This window comes from Salmo salar, chromosome ssa25 (genome assembly GCF_905237065.1).
Source record: "Salmo salar chromosome ssa25, Ssal_v3.1, whole genome shotgun sequence".
NCBI lineage: Eukaryota > Metazoa > Chordata > Actinopteri > Salmoniformes > Salmonidae > Salmo > Salmo salar.
In genome coordinates, this window is record NC_059466.1 from 2,219,875 (window position 1) to 2,237,777 (window position 17,903).

The following is a 17,903-nucleotide window of genomic DNA, read 5'->3' on the forward strand; positions in this document are numbered from 1 at the left end:
AACGTACCCGATTTAATCTGGTTACTACTCCTGCCCAGAAACTAGAATATGCATATAATTATTAGCTTTGGATAGAAAACACTCCAAAGTTTCTAAAACTGTTTGAATGGTGTCTGTGAGTATAACAGAACTCATTTGGCAGGCCAAAACCTGAGAAGATTCCATGCAGGAAGTGCCCTGTCTGACAATTTCTTGCCCTTCTTGATTATCTCTATCCATTACAGAGGATCTCTGCTGTCACGTGACACTTCCTACGGCTCCCATGGGCTCTCAGAAGGTGGCAAAAAGCTGAATCGTGGCTTTGCAGGCTCTGGCTGAAAAAAAAGTAGCGCGTTTGGGTAGTGGCTGGTTACAGTACTGTGAGACTCAGGCGCGTGCCCGAGTCGACCTCATGCTTTGTTTTCTTTCGTCTGTTTACCTAAACGCAGATTCCCGGTCGGAATATTATCGCTTTTTTACGAGAAAAATTGCATAAAAATGGATTTTAAACAGCGGTTGACATGCTTCGAAGTACGGTAATGGAATATTTAGAATTTTTTTGTCACGAAATGCGCCATGCTCGTGACCCTTATTTACACTTCGGATAGTGTCTTGAACGCACGAACAAAACGCCGCTATTTGGATATAACGATGGATTATTTTGGACCAAACCAACATTTGTTATTGAAGTAGCAGTCCTGGGAGTGCATTCTGACGAATAACACCAAAGGTAATCGAACTTTTATAATAGTAAATCGGAGTTTGGTCAGGGCTAAACTTGGTGGGTGTCTAAATAGCTAGCCGTGATGGCTGGGCTATGTACTCAGAATATTGTAAAATGTGCTTTCACCGAAAAGCTATTTTAAAATCGGACACCTCGATTGCACAAAGGAGTTCTGTATCTATAATTCTTAAAATAATTGTTCTGTTTTTTGTGAACGTTTATCATGAGTAATTTAGTAAATTCACCGGAGGTTTGCGGGGGGTATGCTAGATCTGAATGTCACATGCTAATGTAAAAAGCTGGTTTTTGATATAAATATGAACTTGATTGAACAAAACATGCATGTATTGTATAACATAATGTCCTAGGTGTGTCATCTGATGAAGATCATCAAAGGTTAGTGCTGCATTTAGCTGTCTTCTGGGTTTTTGTGACATTATATGCTAGCTTGAAAAATGGGTGTCTGATTATTTCTGGCTGGGTACTCTGCTGACATAATCTAATGTTTTGCTTTCATTGTAAAGCCTTTTTGAAATCGGACAGTGTGGTTAGATTAACGAGAGTCTTGTCTTTAAAATGCTGTAAAATAGTAATATGTTTCAGAAATTGAAGTAATAGCATTTCTAAGGTATTTGAATAACACGCCACGGGATTCAAATGTTGGTTTGGTCCAAAATAATCCATAGTTATGTCCAACAGCGGCGTTTTGTTCGTGAGTTCTAGACACTATCCGAATGGTAAATAAGGGTCGTGCGCATGGCGCATTTCGTGACAAAAGATTTCTAAATATTTCATTACCGTACTTCGAAGCATGTCAACCGCTGTTTAAAATCAATTTTTATGCCATTTTTCTCGTAAAAAAGCGATAATATTCCGACCGGGAATCTGCGTTTCGGTAAATAGAGGGAAAAACAGAAAGACGGGGGCAGCCAGTGCACGCGCCTAAGCCCACTGTCCCCTGATCGGCCACTTGACAAATGCGATAATGTGTTTCAGCCAGGGCTTTGAATTACGTCATTCAGCTTTTTCCCGGGCTCTGAGAGCCCATTGGAGCCGTAGGAAGTGTCACGTAACAGCAGAGATCCTTTGTAATGGATAGAGATGACAAAGAAGGCCAAGAAATGGTCAGACAGGGTACTTCCTGTACAGAATCCTCTCAGGTTTTGGCCTGCCAAATGAGTTCTGTTATACTCACAGACACCATTCAAACAGTTTTAGAAACTTTAGGGTGTTTTCTATCCAAAGCTAATAATTATATGCATATTCTAGTTTCTGGGCAGGAGTAATAATCAGATTAAATCGGGTACGTTTTTTATCCAGCCGTGAAAATACTGCCCCCTAGCCATAACAGGTTAACCAAGTTAAGATTTTTTTGGTGAATTTATAGAATAACAATAGGTAGCAGCATCGTGTATAGTTAAATGTTTTTGTGCATGTGTGATGGTTTGTGTATGCATGTGGGGGGTCAATGTGTGTGTATGAATATGTGTGTGTGTGTGTGAGCGAGAGTAACAGTGTAAGTGTGTGTGAATAGAGTTTGTGCTGCCGTATCAATAACATGTCTCAAAAAATGTGCTATTGTGACCAGCAAAGTCACACTAGATCTAAGGCAATATTCAACGTTTGTCTAGGTCCCCAGGATGTCGGGAGATGGCTTCAATATCAGTCACTAGAGGCAATGGTGAGCGCTATTACCATCAAGTAGGCTCGCGGCTTGCTATGGCATAGTGGACGGGGATGGTAGATGGGTATAAGATCCAGCTCAGAGAATCACAGGTTCAATCCCAGTGCTAGGCACTCTTTTTTTGTTATTTTTGTTTTAACCCTATCCCAAACCTTAACCCAACCTTAACTATTCAGAACTAATGCCTACATTTAAAAGTCAAATTCAAAGTTTATCGACAAACGTTAAATACTGCAGTCAGACCGTGAGATCTTCTTGATTGTGAAGAACCTTACATGTGTATTCACTTTCCATGCTTATTAGAGCGAGGGAAATACTTTTATTCAGGAAGATAGTGAGACATAGACTTTAATTGATGAAGACAACTGTAATGAGTTGGTGAAGACACACACACACACACACACACTGACCTGTGTGCGTCCTCCGGTGTGCTTTTAGATGGGAGCTCTTGGTGTAGACCTTATTGCAGCCCTCAAAGTCACACCTGTGGATGCGTCTCTTCTTGGAGTCTGGCGACTCTGACCTCTGGGGGCGCCGTATGCTCTCAATACTGAATGGTGACATGGAACTGCAACAGGAGAGGAAGAGGTGGCTCATTAGAATTTAGCATTCTTAGCATTTTCAGCATGTTTCATTTACATTATTAGTTTGGATATCAACAACTGTATGATCCATTCTTAATGAGCAAAACCCAACATGAGACTGGGTATGCACTGACTATTGTAATTCCATCAATGGTGTCATTCATGTATATTAAGATTCCTTATAATACATATAGGAGTATATACTCAACATTTGGTGGAGAATGTGGACTCAAACATCTTTTGAAGTATGAAAATCACCAAAATAATATTTAGATTTTTCCCTTGTAGGCTTTCTTTCTCTTGTAGACTTTGTCATGTACACTTATACTACAATAGCATTGTTCTTTTATGTAATGTAATTATGTAACGTATGACATATTTCAACATCCCCCGAGCTTTTCACTAGAAATACTAGGAAATAGATTCAAGATCAAATTTCACATTTTATGACATGTTCATTCTGAGATATTGTGAAAGAATGTCAATGGCCTTTAGATGGTGCTCTAGCACCTTGGTAGAAACCCCTACAAGGCACAGGAAACTCGATGAGGTAAGACTGTTATTTTTACCATTCCCATTGATGTATCAATCATCAGAAAACAATGTCATACTTCTTTTTGCCATGCAGTTCAATGAACATAATTTCTGTTGAGTTGTTTATATTGTATCAATATAATTGGTCAGGGGGGGGGGGGGTACAGGAGAACGAGGAGCAGCCAAAGTCTATTTGGGGGTTAGGAAAAGGAAGGAGAAAATGAACAAGAAGAGCAGTATCAGTGGGATCTGTTTTTTTCTGGAGGGGTGCATAACAGGGCTCTTTCGAGGTTGGAAATGAGAAGAGATTACGGTTGCAGACAGAAGAGAGAGGGGAGGAGAGAGGGGAGCAGCAGTCGTGGCTGCTGGGGACCGGGGTAGGTGTTTTTGAGTGGTGGAGGAGAGAGGAGGCGTGGCCAGAGAGGCCCTCCAGTGAACTGTCTCAACCACCCGCCTCCCACTTCCTGTCTCGCTGATCCACCCACACGCTCGCACGCAAAGCACGCACGCACGGATCACCTGTTGCTCTTGGCTAGCTGCCATGCTGGGTCCGTGGGGCTGAACAGGAAATGAGCGCATGGGTCAGATATGAGACTGAACTCCAGCTCTCCTCTCTCTCTCTCTCGCTCTCTCTCTCTCGCTCTCTCTCTCGCTCTCTCTCTCTTTCTGTCACTTGCTCTCTCTGCACCCTTCTTTCTCATTCTCTCTCAGCCACAGTAGCTCAAACTAACTTCCACTCTCTCTATTTCTCACTTTAGTTCCTCCCCCTCTGTCTTTCTCCCCCAATGTACACTTCTTCTGAGCAAATAGGAAACTCAGTGTAGCAAACAACAGCACAACTATTGGCACAATTAAGGTTGAGACTATTGGCAAACATACTGTACAATATATAAACTGTACAGTACATAAACATAGTCAACACATACTCAGCCGAAACTGATTAACACAGCGTCCAAAGAAGTGCCAGAAGTATACAGAATGGTTCACACACTTTATATAGACTTTCCTATTGTGTTATTGACTGTATGTTTGTTTATTCCATGTGTAACTCTGTGTTGTTATTTGTGTCGCACTGCTTTGCTTTATCTTGGCCAGGTCACAGTTGTAAATGAGAACTTGTTCTCAACTGGCCTACCTGGTTAAAATAAGTTGAAATAAAATGTAATTAAAATAAAGGCAATGCTACCAAATACTAATTGTATGTAAACTTCTGACACACTGGGAATGTGATGAAATAAATAAAATAATTCTCTCTACTCTCTGACATTTCACATTCTTAAAATAAAGTGGTGATGCGAACTGACCTAAAACAGGGATTTTTTTACCATGATTAAATGTCAGGAATTGTGAAAAACGGAGTTTAAATGTATTTGGCTAAGGTGTACTGTGTGTATTACAATTATTCACTTCAACGGTGTTTACCACTCCTGCTCCTGGGACATCAATGATTACACATTGTAACTATGCAATAGACTAGAAACATGATTGATTTGTAATTCATATATAGAGAAAAAAAACTATGCATTTCTAACTCCCCTCATCTGCATTAATCTGAGGACACAGGATAGTATTTCAATGAGATACTTAATTTAAACCAGTGGAGAATGTGAAACACTTTATTGAAAGAAGTTCAGTATCCAGGTGTTATAAATACATGCATTATAATTATGATAATTGTAATATTATATTATAAATACAAGTTAAATCTGTACTTCAACGCACATATGGTGTGCATTATAAAACAAGGAATTAAGACGAGGTGGGGAGAGAGGTGTAGAAGACAGAAAGGGAAAGAGGTAAAAACAGAAGCAGACAGCATATGATTAATTAATTACACTGCTACCCTAATATTCTCTCAGTTCATCACAATTGTGGTGTCTCCTAACCAGCCTTGAGCCCCCAGTTGGTCTGAAGGTCATTTTAAGAGCGGGTGAGGTGGCGATGACGGGACTGGCTTCCTCTCTCACAACAAAACATACCTGCAGACGAGAGACAGATGGATAGAGAGAGAGCATGATTAAGCCTTGTTTTTTTTTTATATTCTAACATGGTCAGTCATCATAATCAGGTGAAATGCAAAACTGACCTTGGATCGTTAACTCTGGGACTACTACATTTCTGTCTGTATTTCACTGTAAATCATTTCTTTAATAATACTTCCTGTTGACCCGACCAAGTGACCTCTCAACTATGATCATGCTGTGCCCTTTGTGTCAGCCAGTTCAGATGCGGGAGGGGTTCACCAAAACAGCTGATATAACCTAGGATTTAGGGAGAAGGGGGAGAGGGATGAAGTGAAGAACAGAGACTGTTATTGTGTATGTGTGGTCTCACCTGGTATCCACACAGTGGCTTCAGAGTACTTTATGTTGAAAAACAGACACATGAGGACAAACAATAGAAGATAATGTCAATAGAAGATACTGTATGTGATGCAGACACCTATCGGAGTGTACCTGAAACATTTAAATATAGAGGGCTATGTGTCTCACCACTTGGTTATTGCAAGGCTAACCCCCAGGGAAATAATGACTTTGCAGCAACAGATAGCAACAGATAGTCCAGTGAAAATGGCTGTGTTTATGTGGTGTAAATTTGAAAATTAGCAGCTGACATCTTAAGGGTTTTTTAATTAATGCATGTGAGCAGATTCCATGTACAACAAGACGGGCAGAGATGAAGAGAGAAAAAAAACACAGAACAGTTTAATTACCTCTGGTTATGAGCAATTTTGCCAGCAATAAAGCTTCCACGGACTGTTCCACGGCCTGAACATCTGGCAATATCTACATTTTCAACCACTTGATCAGCTCGCTCTCTGAAAGTAAAGAAAATAGCTTATTTTTTGTAGATATGAAAACAATAACTGAGATATGACCGTTCAATCTAAAGCAGCAGATGTATTTTTCAGGATACGTCAATACAGTACAGAAATATTAACACCAGACTGATATTGTGGTTGTTCATTAGGTGATGGGAAATACACAATGATACCTGCACCATCTACACGCTGCAAAGACTCCCTAACTCTTCATGACAGACATAGTGTTCTTTCTAACCGTTACACTGTCATGAAATATGTTTATATATCGACTATGAAACAAATATGACATGGCCTGCCTATGAGTTGCCATGAAAGAAGGTAAGATTAATTAAACAGAAAATGGCGAGAACGCTAAACGTTTTTTGTTAGCTTGAGGATAATAATTACATGATTTATCATTCTACGGTATGTATGTAATATAGTAGAATGTTATGAACTGACACTGAATCGTAGGAGCTAACTACTAGCTATGTAGAAGTTGGATGGAAGAACGCACAGTGATGCTTACCTGAGATGCCATCATCACACAGTCCTTCTTCGTAGGTGTCCGCTATGACTTCCTTTGTGTTGGAAAAAAGTTGCTTTCAGAACAATTATTTTTTTATTAAAATAAAAAGGTTTTTCTTGACAAAAAGACACAACTGTACCTCCATAGCATTTAACAATTTGCCTGTGAATAACCACACCTTAGAAACACCTTAGAAATGTGCTACTGTATGCAGAATTCTTGACGCACAACCGAAGATGCTGCCATGTCCTGCCAGCACGCCCACAAGCAAGCCACTCGCGCAGAATGATGACACGTGGAAGAGGGAAAGGAATGAGATGGGAACAACAACAATTTTTTGCAAGTTGGGGAGGGGCTAATAGCAGAACAATAGACTATTCAACCTTTACTAAAGACTATTCTAATAGCCGAGCTAGGTGTGAACCCCCCCCCTAACGACCAGGGGGTAGCTTGCTACTCAATGTAATTAAGTCATGACTTTTCAAATAAGTTACCTTATACGTTATGTTGGCTGACAATTTGTTAGCTACGCTGTCTTTACGAACCACATAACATATCATTTCAGCAGTATGTACCGGTAGGTTAGCTAGCTACCTAAAGTTAGTAGTTATACATCAATCTTGCCAGTATATTAGCTATAGGCTATCTAACTAACCAACGTTTATTGACTTGATTATTCCCGTCATTCTTAGCTTACCTAAATGGTATAGTCGTTGTGCTTTCTGAATGGATATTCGGGTGCGCGAGCCCATAGCAAATGAAGGGAATCGAACGTTCGCAGAGCCTGTTTTGACTGGAGTGATGCTTAGAATTCCCTTTAGCCTAAATGGCAAATAAAATGTATCCCTTTTTATTTTACCACTACTATCTGTTCGTCGGACGAAACTGGACAAAAACTACTTGTGTAAAAAGTAAACATCCGCCCCTCGATGGTGTCAACTGTGAACTTAAATTCTCTGGTAATGCCAATACGGAATACTATCAAATGCTTCTCAAAGATGCCCTCTGGTGGTCAATCTAGCAATAACTTACAGAAAAAAATGGTTGAGAAATAAATGATGTACCACAGAATGCTGCAGCAGCACGCAAGGTGTGCCTCAGTATGACGCAACTTTTAACCTCTTACATCTAGACGTTCCGCTAGCGGAACACCTGCACCAATATCCAATGATAGGCGTGGCGCGAATTACAAATTCCTCAAAAATACAAAAACTTCAATTTTTCAAACATATGACTATTTCACAGCATTTTAAAGACAAGACTCTCCTTTATCTAACCACACTGTCCGATTTAAAAAAGGCTTTACAGCGAAAGCAAAACATTAGATTATGTCAGCAGAGTACCCAGCCAGAAATAATCAGACACCCATTTTTCAAGCTAGCATATAATGTCACAAAAACCCAGAAGACAGCTAAATGCAGCACTAACCTTTGATGATCTTCATCAGATGACACACCTAGGACATTATGTTATACAATACATGCATGTTTTGTTCAATCAAGTTCATATTTATATCAAAAAACAGCTTTTTACATTAGCATGTGACGTTCAGAACTAGCATACCCCCTGCAAACTTCTGGGGAATTTACTAACAATTTACTAAATTACTCACGATAAACGTTCACAAAAAGCATAACAATTATTTTAAGAATTATAGATACAGAACTCCTCTATGCACTCGATATGTCCGATTTTAAAATAGCTTTTTGGTGAAAGCATATTTTGCAATATTCTAAGTACATAGCCCAGCCATCACGGGCTAGCTATTTAGACACCCGGCAAGTTTAGCCTTCACCAAAATCAGATTTACTATAACAAAAATGTTATTACCTTTGTTGTCTTCATCAGAATGCACTCCCAGGACTGCTACTTCAATAACAAATGTTGGTTTGGTCCCAAATAATCCATCGTTATATCCGAATAGCGGCGTTTTGTTCGTGCGTTCCAGAAACTATCCGAAATGGTAAATCAGGGTCGCGCGCATGGCGCAATTCGTGACCAAAAAATTCTAAATATTCCATTACCGTACTTCGAAGCATGTCAACCGCTGTTTAAAATCAATTTTTATGCAATTTATCTTGTAAAAAAGCGATAATATTCCGACCGGGAATCTCCTTTTCGGCAAACAGAGGAAAAATCACAAAGACGGGGGCGGCCAGGGCACGCGCCTAAGCCCACAGTCCCTTGATCGGCCACTTGAGCCTGGGGCTGGGATGACGACATTCAGGTTTTTCCCGGGCTCTGAGCGCCCATGGAAGACGTAGGAAGTGTCACGTTAGAGCAGAGATCCTTTGTAAAAGATAGAGATGGAAAAGAAGTTCAAGAAATGGTCAGACAGGCCACTTCCTGAAAAGGAATCTCTCAGGTTTTGGCCTGCCAAATGAGTTCTGTTATACTCACAGACACCATTCAAACAGTTTTAGAAACTTTGGAGTGTTTTCTATCCAAAGCCAATAATTATATGCATATTCGAGTTACTGGGCAGGAGTAGTAACCAGATTAAATCGGGTACGTTTTTTATCCAGCCGTGAAAATACTGCCCCCTAGCCATAACAGGTTAAAGGAGGAACCACTGTACTCCCTCCTTAAATAAAGGTAAAATAAAATAAATAAAAATTACAGTTCACTGTGAAATTGCATTACAACATTGATGTAATCACCAAAACACAACATAATGATATTATAAATTAAACAATACATCAATGGTTGATTGATGAAAGATGCTTCAAACAAAATGAATGCACAATACAACATTTTGAATATGAGACTTGCTGAGTTACACATGTAAACAGTTTGGAGTTTTTAGTACTAAGCATTTAGAAAAACCACCACTTACTTGTGAAAATATCATCAAAGCAGTTAAAAAAAAAGGTAATGCCAGTGGATGTTCGAGTAGTTGTAGATGTGACTAACTGGATTAAACATGGGTCGTATTTGAGACTCTATTACTCTAAGGCAATATTACTCATCACTAGTGATGAGCATCGGTATGGAAAATCTGGTTAAAAATGTTCTAATCGATATCGGTTTGAATGTATAACATTGCAACTGAATGAATAACATCGCAAAAGTTCCAACAGCTGCTTGCTGATTGCCCATTGGGCCAGTTTGAATACAATGGAAAGCCCATTGTTGGCCCATCAGCAGGCAGTTAAGTATGATCTGTTTAGAGCCTGTACGAGGGTTTTGTGCCTGCAAGAACAATCATGTATGGTCTTTTATATAAACCGATTTCACGACATACCTTGCTCATATCAACATCAAACAATATCGGCATCATATTGAATTATCGATATTGGTGCCCACCACTACTCATCACACAAGCAAGGCTTACTTCTATTACAAAAGCACATCCTTTACTACATTTGCATTTTTACTGACTAAATACAGTATGGAGACATTTATACCATTACTACTACTCTACCCCTACACGTATCATAGTATTATAGACGTTTTTGTGGAAGTAGTAATAATAATAGATGTAGCAGTAATATCTCCTGAGAGCCGTGGCAGAGCGGCAGCCTTAAACCCTGTGTAAAACTGCCATCACAGCCTGTGTGAAAGACTCTGTGTTTGTCTTCCCAAACCAACACACTGAAAGAGAGGAAACTTTCAGCTGCGATCTGTTTCAACTCTCTGCTCTCTGATTTTGTTCCTTTGTTTCTTCTTTTCCCTTCGCCCTCATCTGTCCGTATGTACGTGTGTGGGGGTTTTGGGTGAGGGGAGGGGGATCTGTGTGTGTGTGTGTGTTTGTGTTTGTGCATTCCTGTGTGTGTGTCACCTGTAACGGGCTTTCTGCGGAACACTCTCTGTGCAGGACAGAGGCTGTGCAATCGTCTGGTTCTGAATCTCTCAGAGGAAATGGGACCATAACAACAAGATACAGAAAACAAACAACCCCTCATATGGAATGGAGGCATAGGAGGCGTAGAAACACAAACATTCAAGCACACACACACACACACACACACACACACACACACACACACACACACACACACACACACACACACACACACACACACACACACACACACACACAATGTAGTTAGGACTTACAAAAGCCCAAGGGGCATCTCTGTACCTGCGTACAGACACACGCACACACCGTCTCCCCGCGCACACACTTCCCCGCTCTCCTTTCACCTGCTCTGCGGCCTCAGGCCCTTGGGGACCGGTCAGAAATCACTAGAGCATTGCAACCTTTCCCTCCCTTCCACCCTCTCTCCCCTTCTCCCTTATATTCCACCTCCTTCTTTCCCTCTGTCCATCTCTCTCTTATTCTCTCTTTCCAACAATAACCCATCCACCATTTCCCCAAGGAAACAGGCCAAGAAGCCCATTACTTATCCTTGCTCGCACTCCATTTCCCCCCCACTCTTCCTTTCCCCCCCACTCTTCCTCTTTCCCTCCCTCTAGTCCTCTTTATTTATCTCTCTTAATTTCTCCCTCTCTCTCATGTATTTATGTGGATACATGGCCCTCAGCTCAACTGTAGGCTCTCCCCTCTCACTGACACTCTCTCGCACATCCTTCACCTCTACTTTTGGTACTCACACACTGAACAGTATGGCTAGAACAAGCCATATAATACTTCATACATCTATACTGTATACAGAATAGGCAACCAGATTACAGCCTGTATAGTAAATCCACTATCAACAATAACATCCACTTTTTTCAACAAGCCATTTCCCAGCGGGAGTAGAAAATATTTTATGGTATCTCAGATTGTTCCAGCAATTCTCACGTAGGAACTTCACTGGGAGGAAGGATGTTTAACATGTTTTTTGAATTTGTATCACAAAGCATTTTTTTGAAAATCCCAATGAAATTGGCAAATTTGCCAGATCAGAGGTAGTAGTGATGACCAGGGATGTTCTCTTGATAAGTGTGTGAATTGGACCATTTTCCTGTCAAAATGTAAAGAGTATTTTTGTGTGTCAGGGAAAATGTATGGAGTAAAAAGTACATTATTTTCTTTAGGAATGTAGTGAAGTAAAAGCTGCCAAAGATATAAATGATGAAGTAAAGTACCGATACCCCCCAAAAAACAACTTAAGTAGTACTTTACAGTAGTTGTACTTAATTTAGGCCCTTTCTAGATGTATACATGCCTCCTGTAGGATCTTATGATCTGTGAACCTTACATGATACAGATAAAATCTTTGTGTCATTATACTCCTTATCCTGTTTAGGATAGGGGGCAGTATTGACACGGCTGGATAAAAAACGTACCCGATTTAATCTGGTTACCACTCCTACCCAGTAACTAGAATATGCATATACTTATTACATATGGATAGAAAACACCCTAAAGTTTCTAAAACTGTTTGAATGGTGTCTGTGAGTATAACAGAACTAATTTGGCAGGCAAAAACCTGACAAGGTTTCAGGCAGGAAGTGGCCTGTCTGACAAGGTGTCGTTCTTCTTGTCTCTGTTTATTGAAGAGTGAGGATCTTAGCTGTCCCGTGACACTTCCTACGGCTGCCATAGGGTCTCAGAAGGCGGCAAAAAGCTGAATCGTGGCTTTGCAGGCTCTGGCTGAAACAAAGTAGCGCGTTTGGGTAGTGGCTGGTTACAGTACTGTGAGACTCAGGCGCGTGCCCGCGTCGACCGAAAGCTTTGTTTACTTTCCTCAGTTTAGCTAAATGGACATTCCCGGTCGGAATATTATCGCTTTTTTACGAGAAAAATGGCATAAAAATGGATTTTAAACAGCGGTTGACATGCCTCGAAGTACGGTAATGGAATATTTAGATTTTTTTTGTCACGAATTGCTCCATGCGCGCGACCCTTCTTTACCATTTCGGATAGTGTCTGGGACGCACGAACAAAACGGCGCTATTCGGATATAACGATGGATTATTTTGGACCAAACCAAAATTTGTTATTGAAGTAGCAGTCCTGGGAGTGCATTCTGACAAAGACAACAAAAGGTAATCAAACTTTTATAATAGTAAATATGATTATGGTGAGTGCTAAACTTGCCGGGTGTCTAAATAGCTAGCCCGTGATGCCTGGGCTATGTACTTAGAATATTGCAAAATGTGCTTTCACCAAAAAGCTATTTTAAAATCGGACATATCGAGTGCATAGAGGAGTTCTGTATCTATAATTCTTAAAATAATTGTTATGCTTTTTGTGAACGTTTATCGTGAGTAATTTAGTAAAATGTTAGCAAATTCCTCCGGAAGTTTGCGGGGGGTATGCTAGTTCTGAACGTCACATGCTAATGTAAAAAGCTGGTTTTTGATATAAATATGAACTTGATTGAACAAAACATGCATGTATTGTATAACATAATGTCCTAGGGTTGTCATCTGATGAAGATCATCAAAGGTTAGTACTGCATTTAGCTGTCTTCTGGGTTTATGTGACATTATATGCTAGCTTGAAAAATGGGTGTCTGATTATTTCTGGCTTGGTACTCTGCTGACATAATCTAATGTTTTGCTTTCGTTGTAAAGCCTTTTTGAAATCGGACAGTGTGGTTAGATTAACGAGAGTCTTGTCTTTAAATAGCTGTAAGATAGTCATATGTTTGAGAAATTGAAGTAATAGGATTTTAACAGAACTCATTTGGCAGGCAAAACCCTGAGACATTTGCTGACAGGAAGTGGATACCTGATGTGTTGTATTACCTTTAAACCTATCCCATTGAAAAACACAGGGGCTGAGGAATATTTTGGCACTTCCTATTGCTTCCACTAGATGTCACCAGCCTTTACAAAGTGTTTTGAGTCTTCTGGAGGGAGATCTGACCGAACAAGAGCCATGGAACGATGATGTCCCATTAGACACCTGGCGCGCGAGTTCATGTTGGGTACCCTCGTTCCAATACGTTATAAAAGAGTATGCATTCGTCCACCTTGAATATTATTCATGTTCTGGTTAAAAAAGGCCCTAATGATTTATGCTATACAACGTTTGACATGTTTGAACGAACGTAAATATATTTTTTCCCCTCGTTCATGACGAGAAGTCCGGCTGGCTTAGATCATGTGCTAACAAGACGGAGATTTTTGGACATAAATGATGAGCTTTTTTGAACAAAACTACATTCGTTATGGACCTGTGATACCTGGAAGTGACATCTGATGAAGAGAATCAAAGGTAATGGATTATTTACATAGTATTTTCGATTTTAGATCTCCCCAACATGACGTCTAGTCTGTATCGCAACGCGTATTTTTCTGGGCGCAGTGCTCAGATTATTGCAAAGTGTGATTTCCCAGTAAGGTTATTTTTAAATCTGGCAAGTTGATTGCGTTCAAGAGATGTAAATCTATAATTCTTTAAATGACAATATAATATTTTACCAATGTTTTCTAATTTTAATTATTTAATTTGTGACGCTGACTTGACTGCCGGTTATTGGAGGGAAACGATTTCCTCAACATCAATGCCATAGTAAAACGCTGTTTTTGGATATAAATATGAACTTGATAGAACTAAAAATGCATGCATTGTCTAACATAATGTCCTAGGAGTGTCATCTGATGGAGATTGTAAAAGGTTAGTGCATCATTTTAGCTGGTTTTATGGTTTTGGTGACCCTGTCTTTGAATTGACAAAACATTACACACAACTCTTGTAAATGTACTGTCCTAACATACTCAAAATTTATGCTTTCGCCGTAAAACCTTTTTGAAATCGTAAAACGTGGTTAGATTAAGGAGATGTTTATCTTTCAAAGGGTGTAAAATAGTTGTATGTTTGAAAAATTTGAATTTTGACATTTATTTGGATTCAAATTTGCCGCTCTTGAAATGCACCTGCTGTTGATGGAGTGCACCACGGGTGGCACGCTAGCGTCCCACCTAGCCCATAGAGGTTAAAAAGGCCCTAATGATTTATGCTATACAACGTTTGAAATCTTTGAACGAACGTAAATATATTTTTTTCCCCTCGTTCATGAAGTGAAGTCTGGCGGGCTTAGATCATGTGCTAACAAGACGGAGATTTTTGGACATCAATGATGAGGTTTTTTGAACAAAACTACATTCTTATGGACCTGTGATACCTGGAAGTGACATCTGATGAAGAGAATCAAAGGTAATGGATTATTTACATAGTATTTTCGATTTTAGATCTCCCCAACATGGCGGCTAGTCTGTATCGCAACGCGTATTTTTCTGGGCGCAGTGCTCAGATTATTGCAAAGTGTGATTTCCCAGTAAGGTTATTTTTAAATCTGGCAAGTTGATTGTGTTCAAGAGATGTAAATCTATAATTCTTTAAATGACAATATAATATTTTACCAATGTTTTCTAATTTTAATTATTTAATTTGTGGTGCTGACTTGAATGCCGGTTATTGGAGGGAAACGATTTCCTGAACATCAACGCCACAGTAAAACGCTGTTTTTGGATATAAATATGAACTTGATAGAACTAAAAATGCATGCATTGTCTAACACAATGTCCTAGGAGTGTCATCTGTTGGAGATTGTAAAAGGTTAGTGCATCATTTTAGCTGATTTATGGTTTTGGTGATGCCTGTCTTTGAATTGGCACAACATTACACACAACTCTTGTAAATGTACTGTCCTAACATACTCTAAATTTATGCTTTCGCCGTAAAACCTTTTTGAAATCGTAAAACGTGGTTAGATTAAGGAGATGTTTATCTTTCAAAGGGTGTAAAATAGTTGTATGTTTGAAAAATTTGAATTTTGACATTTATTTGGATTCAAATTTGCCGCTCTTGAAATGCACCTGCTGTTGATGGAGTGCACCACGGGTGGCACGCTAGCGTCCCACCTAGCCCATAGAGGTTAAAAAAGGCCCTAATGATTTATGCTATACAACGTTTGAAATCTTTGAACGAACGTAAATATATTTTTTCCCCTCGTTCATGAAGTGAAGTCTGGCGGGCTTAGATCATGTGCTAACAAGACGGAGATTTTTGGACATCAATGATGAGGTTTTTTGAACAAAACTACATTCTTATGGACCTGTGATACCTGGAAGTGACATCTGATGAAGAGAATCAAAGGTAATGGATTATTTACATAGTATTTTCGATTTTAGATCTCCCCAACATGGCGGCTAGTCTGTATCGCAACGCGTATTTTTCTGGGCGCAGTGCTCAGATTATTGCAAAGTGTGATTTCCCAGTAAGGTTATTTTTAAATCTGGCAAGTTGATTGTGTTCAAGAGATGTAAATCTATAATTCTTTAAATGACAATATAATATTTTACCAATGTTTTCTAATTTTAATTATTTAATTTGTGGTGCTGACTTGAATGCCGGTTATTGGAGGGAAACGATTTCCTGAACATCAATGCCACAGTAAAACGCTGTTTTTGGATATAAATATGAACTTGTTAGAACTAAAAATGCATGCATTGTCTAACACAATGTCCTAGGAGTGTCATCTGTTGGAGATTGTAAAAGGTTAGTGCATCATTTTAGCTGATTTATGGTTTTGGTGACGCCTGTCTTTGAATTGGCACAACATTACACACAACTCTTGTAAATGTACTGTCCTAACATACTCTAAATTTATGCTTTCGCCGTAAAACCTTTTTGAAATCGTAAAACGTGGTTAGATTAAGGAGATGTTTATCTTTCAAAGGGTGTAAAATAGTTGTATGTTTGAAAAATTTGAATTTTGACATTTATTTGGATTCAAATTTGCCGCTCTTGAAATGCACCAGCTGTTGATGGAGTGCACCACCGGTGGGACGCTTGCGTCCCACCTAGCCCATAGAGGTTAAAGTTCCTCTGCATACATATCACTGACGAACTGAAATGGTCCACCCACGCAGACATTGTGGTGAAGAAGGCACTATCAGTACCTCTTCAACTTCAGGAGGCTGAAGAAATGTGGCTTGTCACCAAAAACCCTGACAAACTTTTACAGATGCACAATTGAGAGCATCCTGTCTGGCTGTATCGCCGCCTGGTACGGCAATTGCATTGCCCACAACCGCAGGGCTCTCCAGAGTGTGGTGCGGTCTCCACAACGCATCATCCGGGGCAAACTACCTGCCCTCCAGGACACCTACAGCACCCGATGTCACAGGAAGGCCGAAAAGATCATCAAGGACAACAACCACCTAAGCCACTGCCTCTTCACCCTGTTATCATCCAGAAGGCGAGGTCAGTACAGGTGCATTAAAGCTGGGACCGAGAGACTGAAAAACAGCTTCTAGCTCAAGGCCATTAAACTGTTAACCTGTTAGGGCTAGGGGGCAGCATTGACACGGCTGGATAAAAAACATACCCGATTTAATCTGGTTACCACTCCTACCCAGTAACTAGAATATGCATATACTTATTACATATGGATAGAAAACACCCTAAATTTTCTAAAACTGTTTGAATGGTGTCTGTGAGTATAACAGAACTCAAATGGCAGGTCAAAACCTGAGAGATTCCTTTACAGGAAGTGGCCTGTCTGACCATTTGTTGAACTTCTTTTCCATCTCTATCATTTACTAAGGATCTCTGCTCTAACGTGACACTTCCCACGTCGTCCATAGGCGCTCAGAGCCCGGGAAAAAACAGAATGTCGTCATTCCAGCCCCAGGCTGAAACACATTATCGCCTTTCTCAAGTGGCCGATCAAGGGACACTAGCTTATGCGCGTGACCCCGACCGCCCCCGCCTTTGGGATTTTTTCCTCTGTTTGCCGAAAAGGAGATTCCCTGTCGGAATATTATCGCTTTTCTACGAGAAAAATGTCGTAAAAATTGATTTTAAACAGCGGTTGACATGCTTCGAAGTACGGTAATGGAATACTTAGAATTTTATTGTCACGAATTGCGCCATGCGCGCGACACTTCTTTACTATTTCGGATAGTGTCTGGAACGCACGAACAAAACGCCACTATTCGGATATAACAATGGATTATTTTGGACCAAACCAACATTTGTTATTGAAGTAGCAGTCCTGGGTGTGTATTCTGACGAAGACAACAAAAGGTAATGAAACTTTTATAATAGTAAATATGATTATGGTGAGTGCTAAACTTGCCGGGTGTCTAAATAGCGAGCCCGTGATGCCTGGGCTATGTACTTAGAATATTGCAAAATGTGCTTTCACCAAAAGCTA

The 17,903-nt window shown here is 40.0% G+C and overlaps 1 protein-coding gene across 2 annotated transcripts in view; it reads right to left on the bottom strand.

The window, feature by feature from the left end:
* Window positions 1-17,903, bottom strand: part of LOC106586046 (Krueppel-like factor 12) — a 166,381-nt gene that overhangs the window by 13,432 nt on the left and 135,046 nt on the right. For both annotated transcript variants that reach the window (XM_045707797.1, XM_014172862.2), the window contains one exon: window positions 2,798-2,955. In XM_045707797.1, coding sequence (XP_045563753.1) covers window positions 2,798-2,955 — 158 coding nt within the window. The remainder of the gene's footprint in view (window positions 1-2,797; window positions 2,956-17,903) is intronic.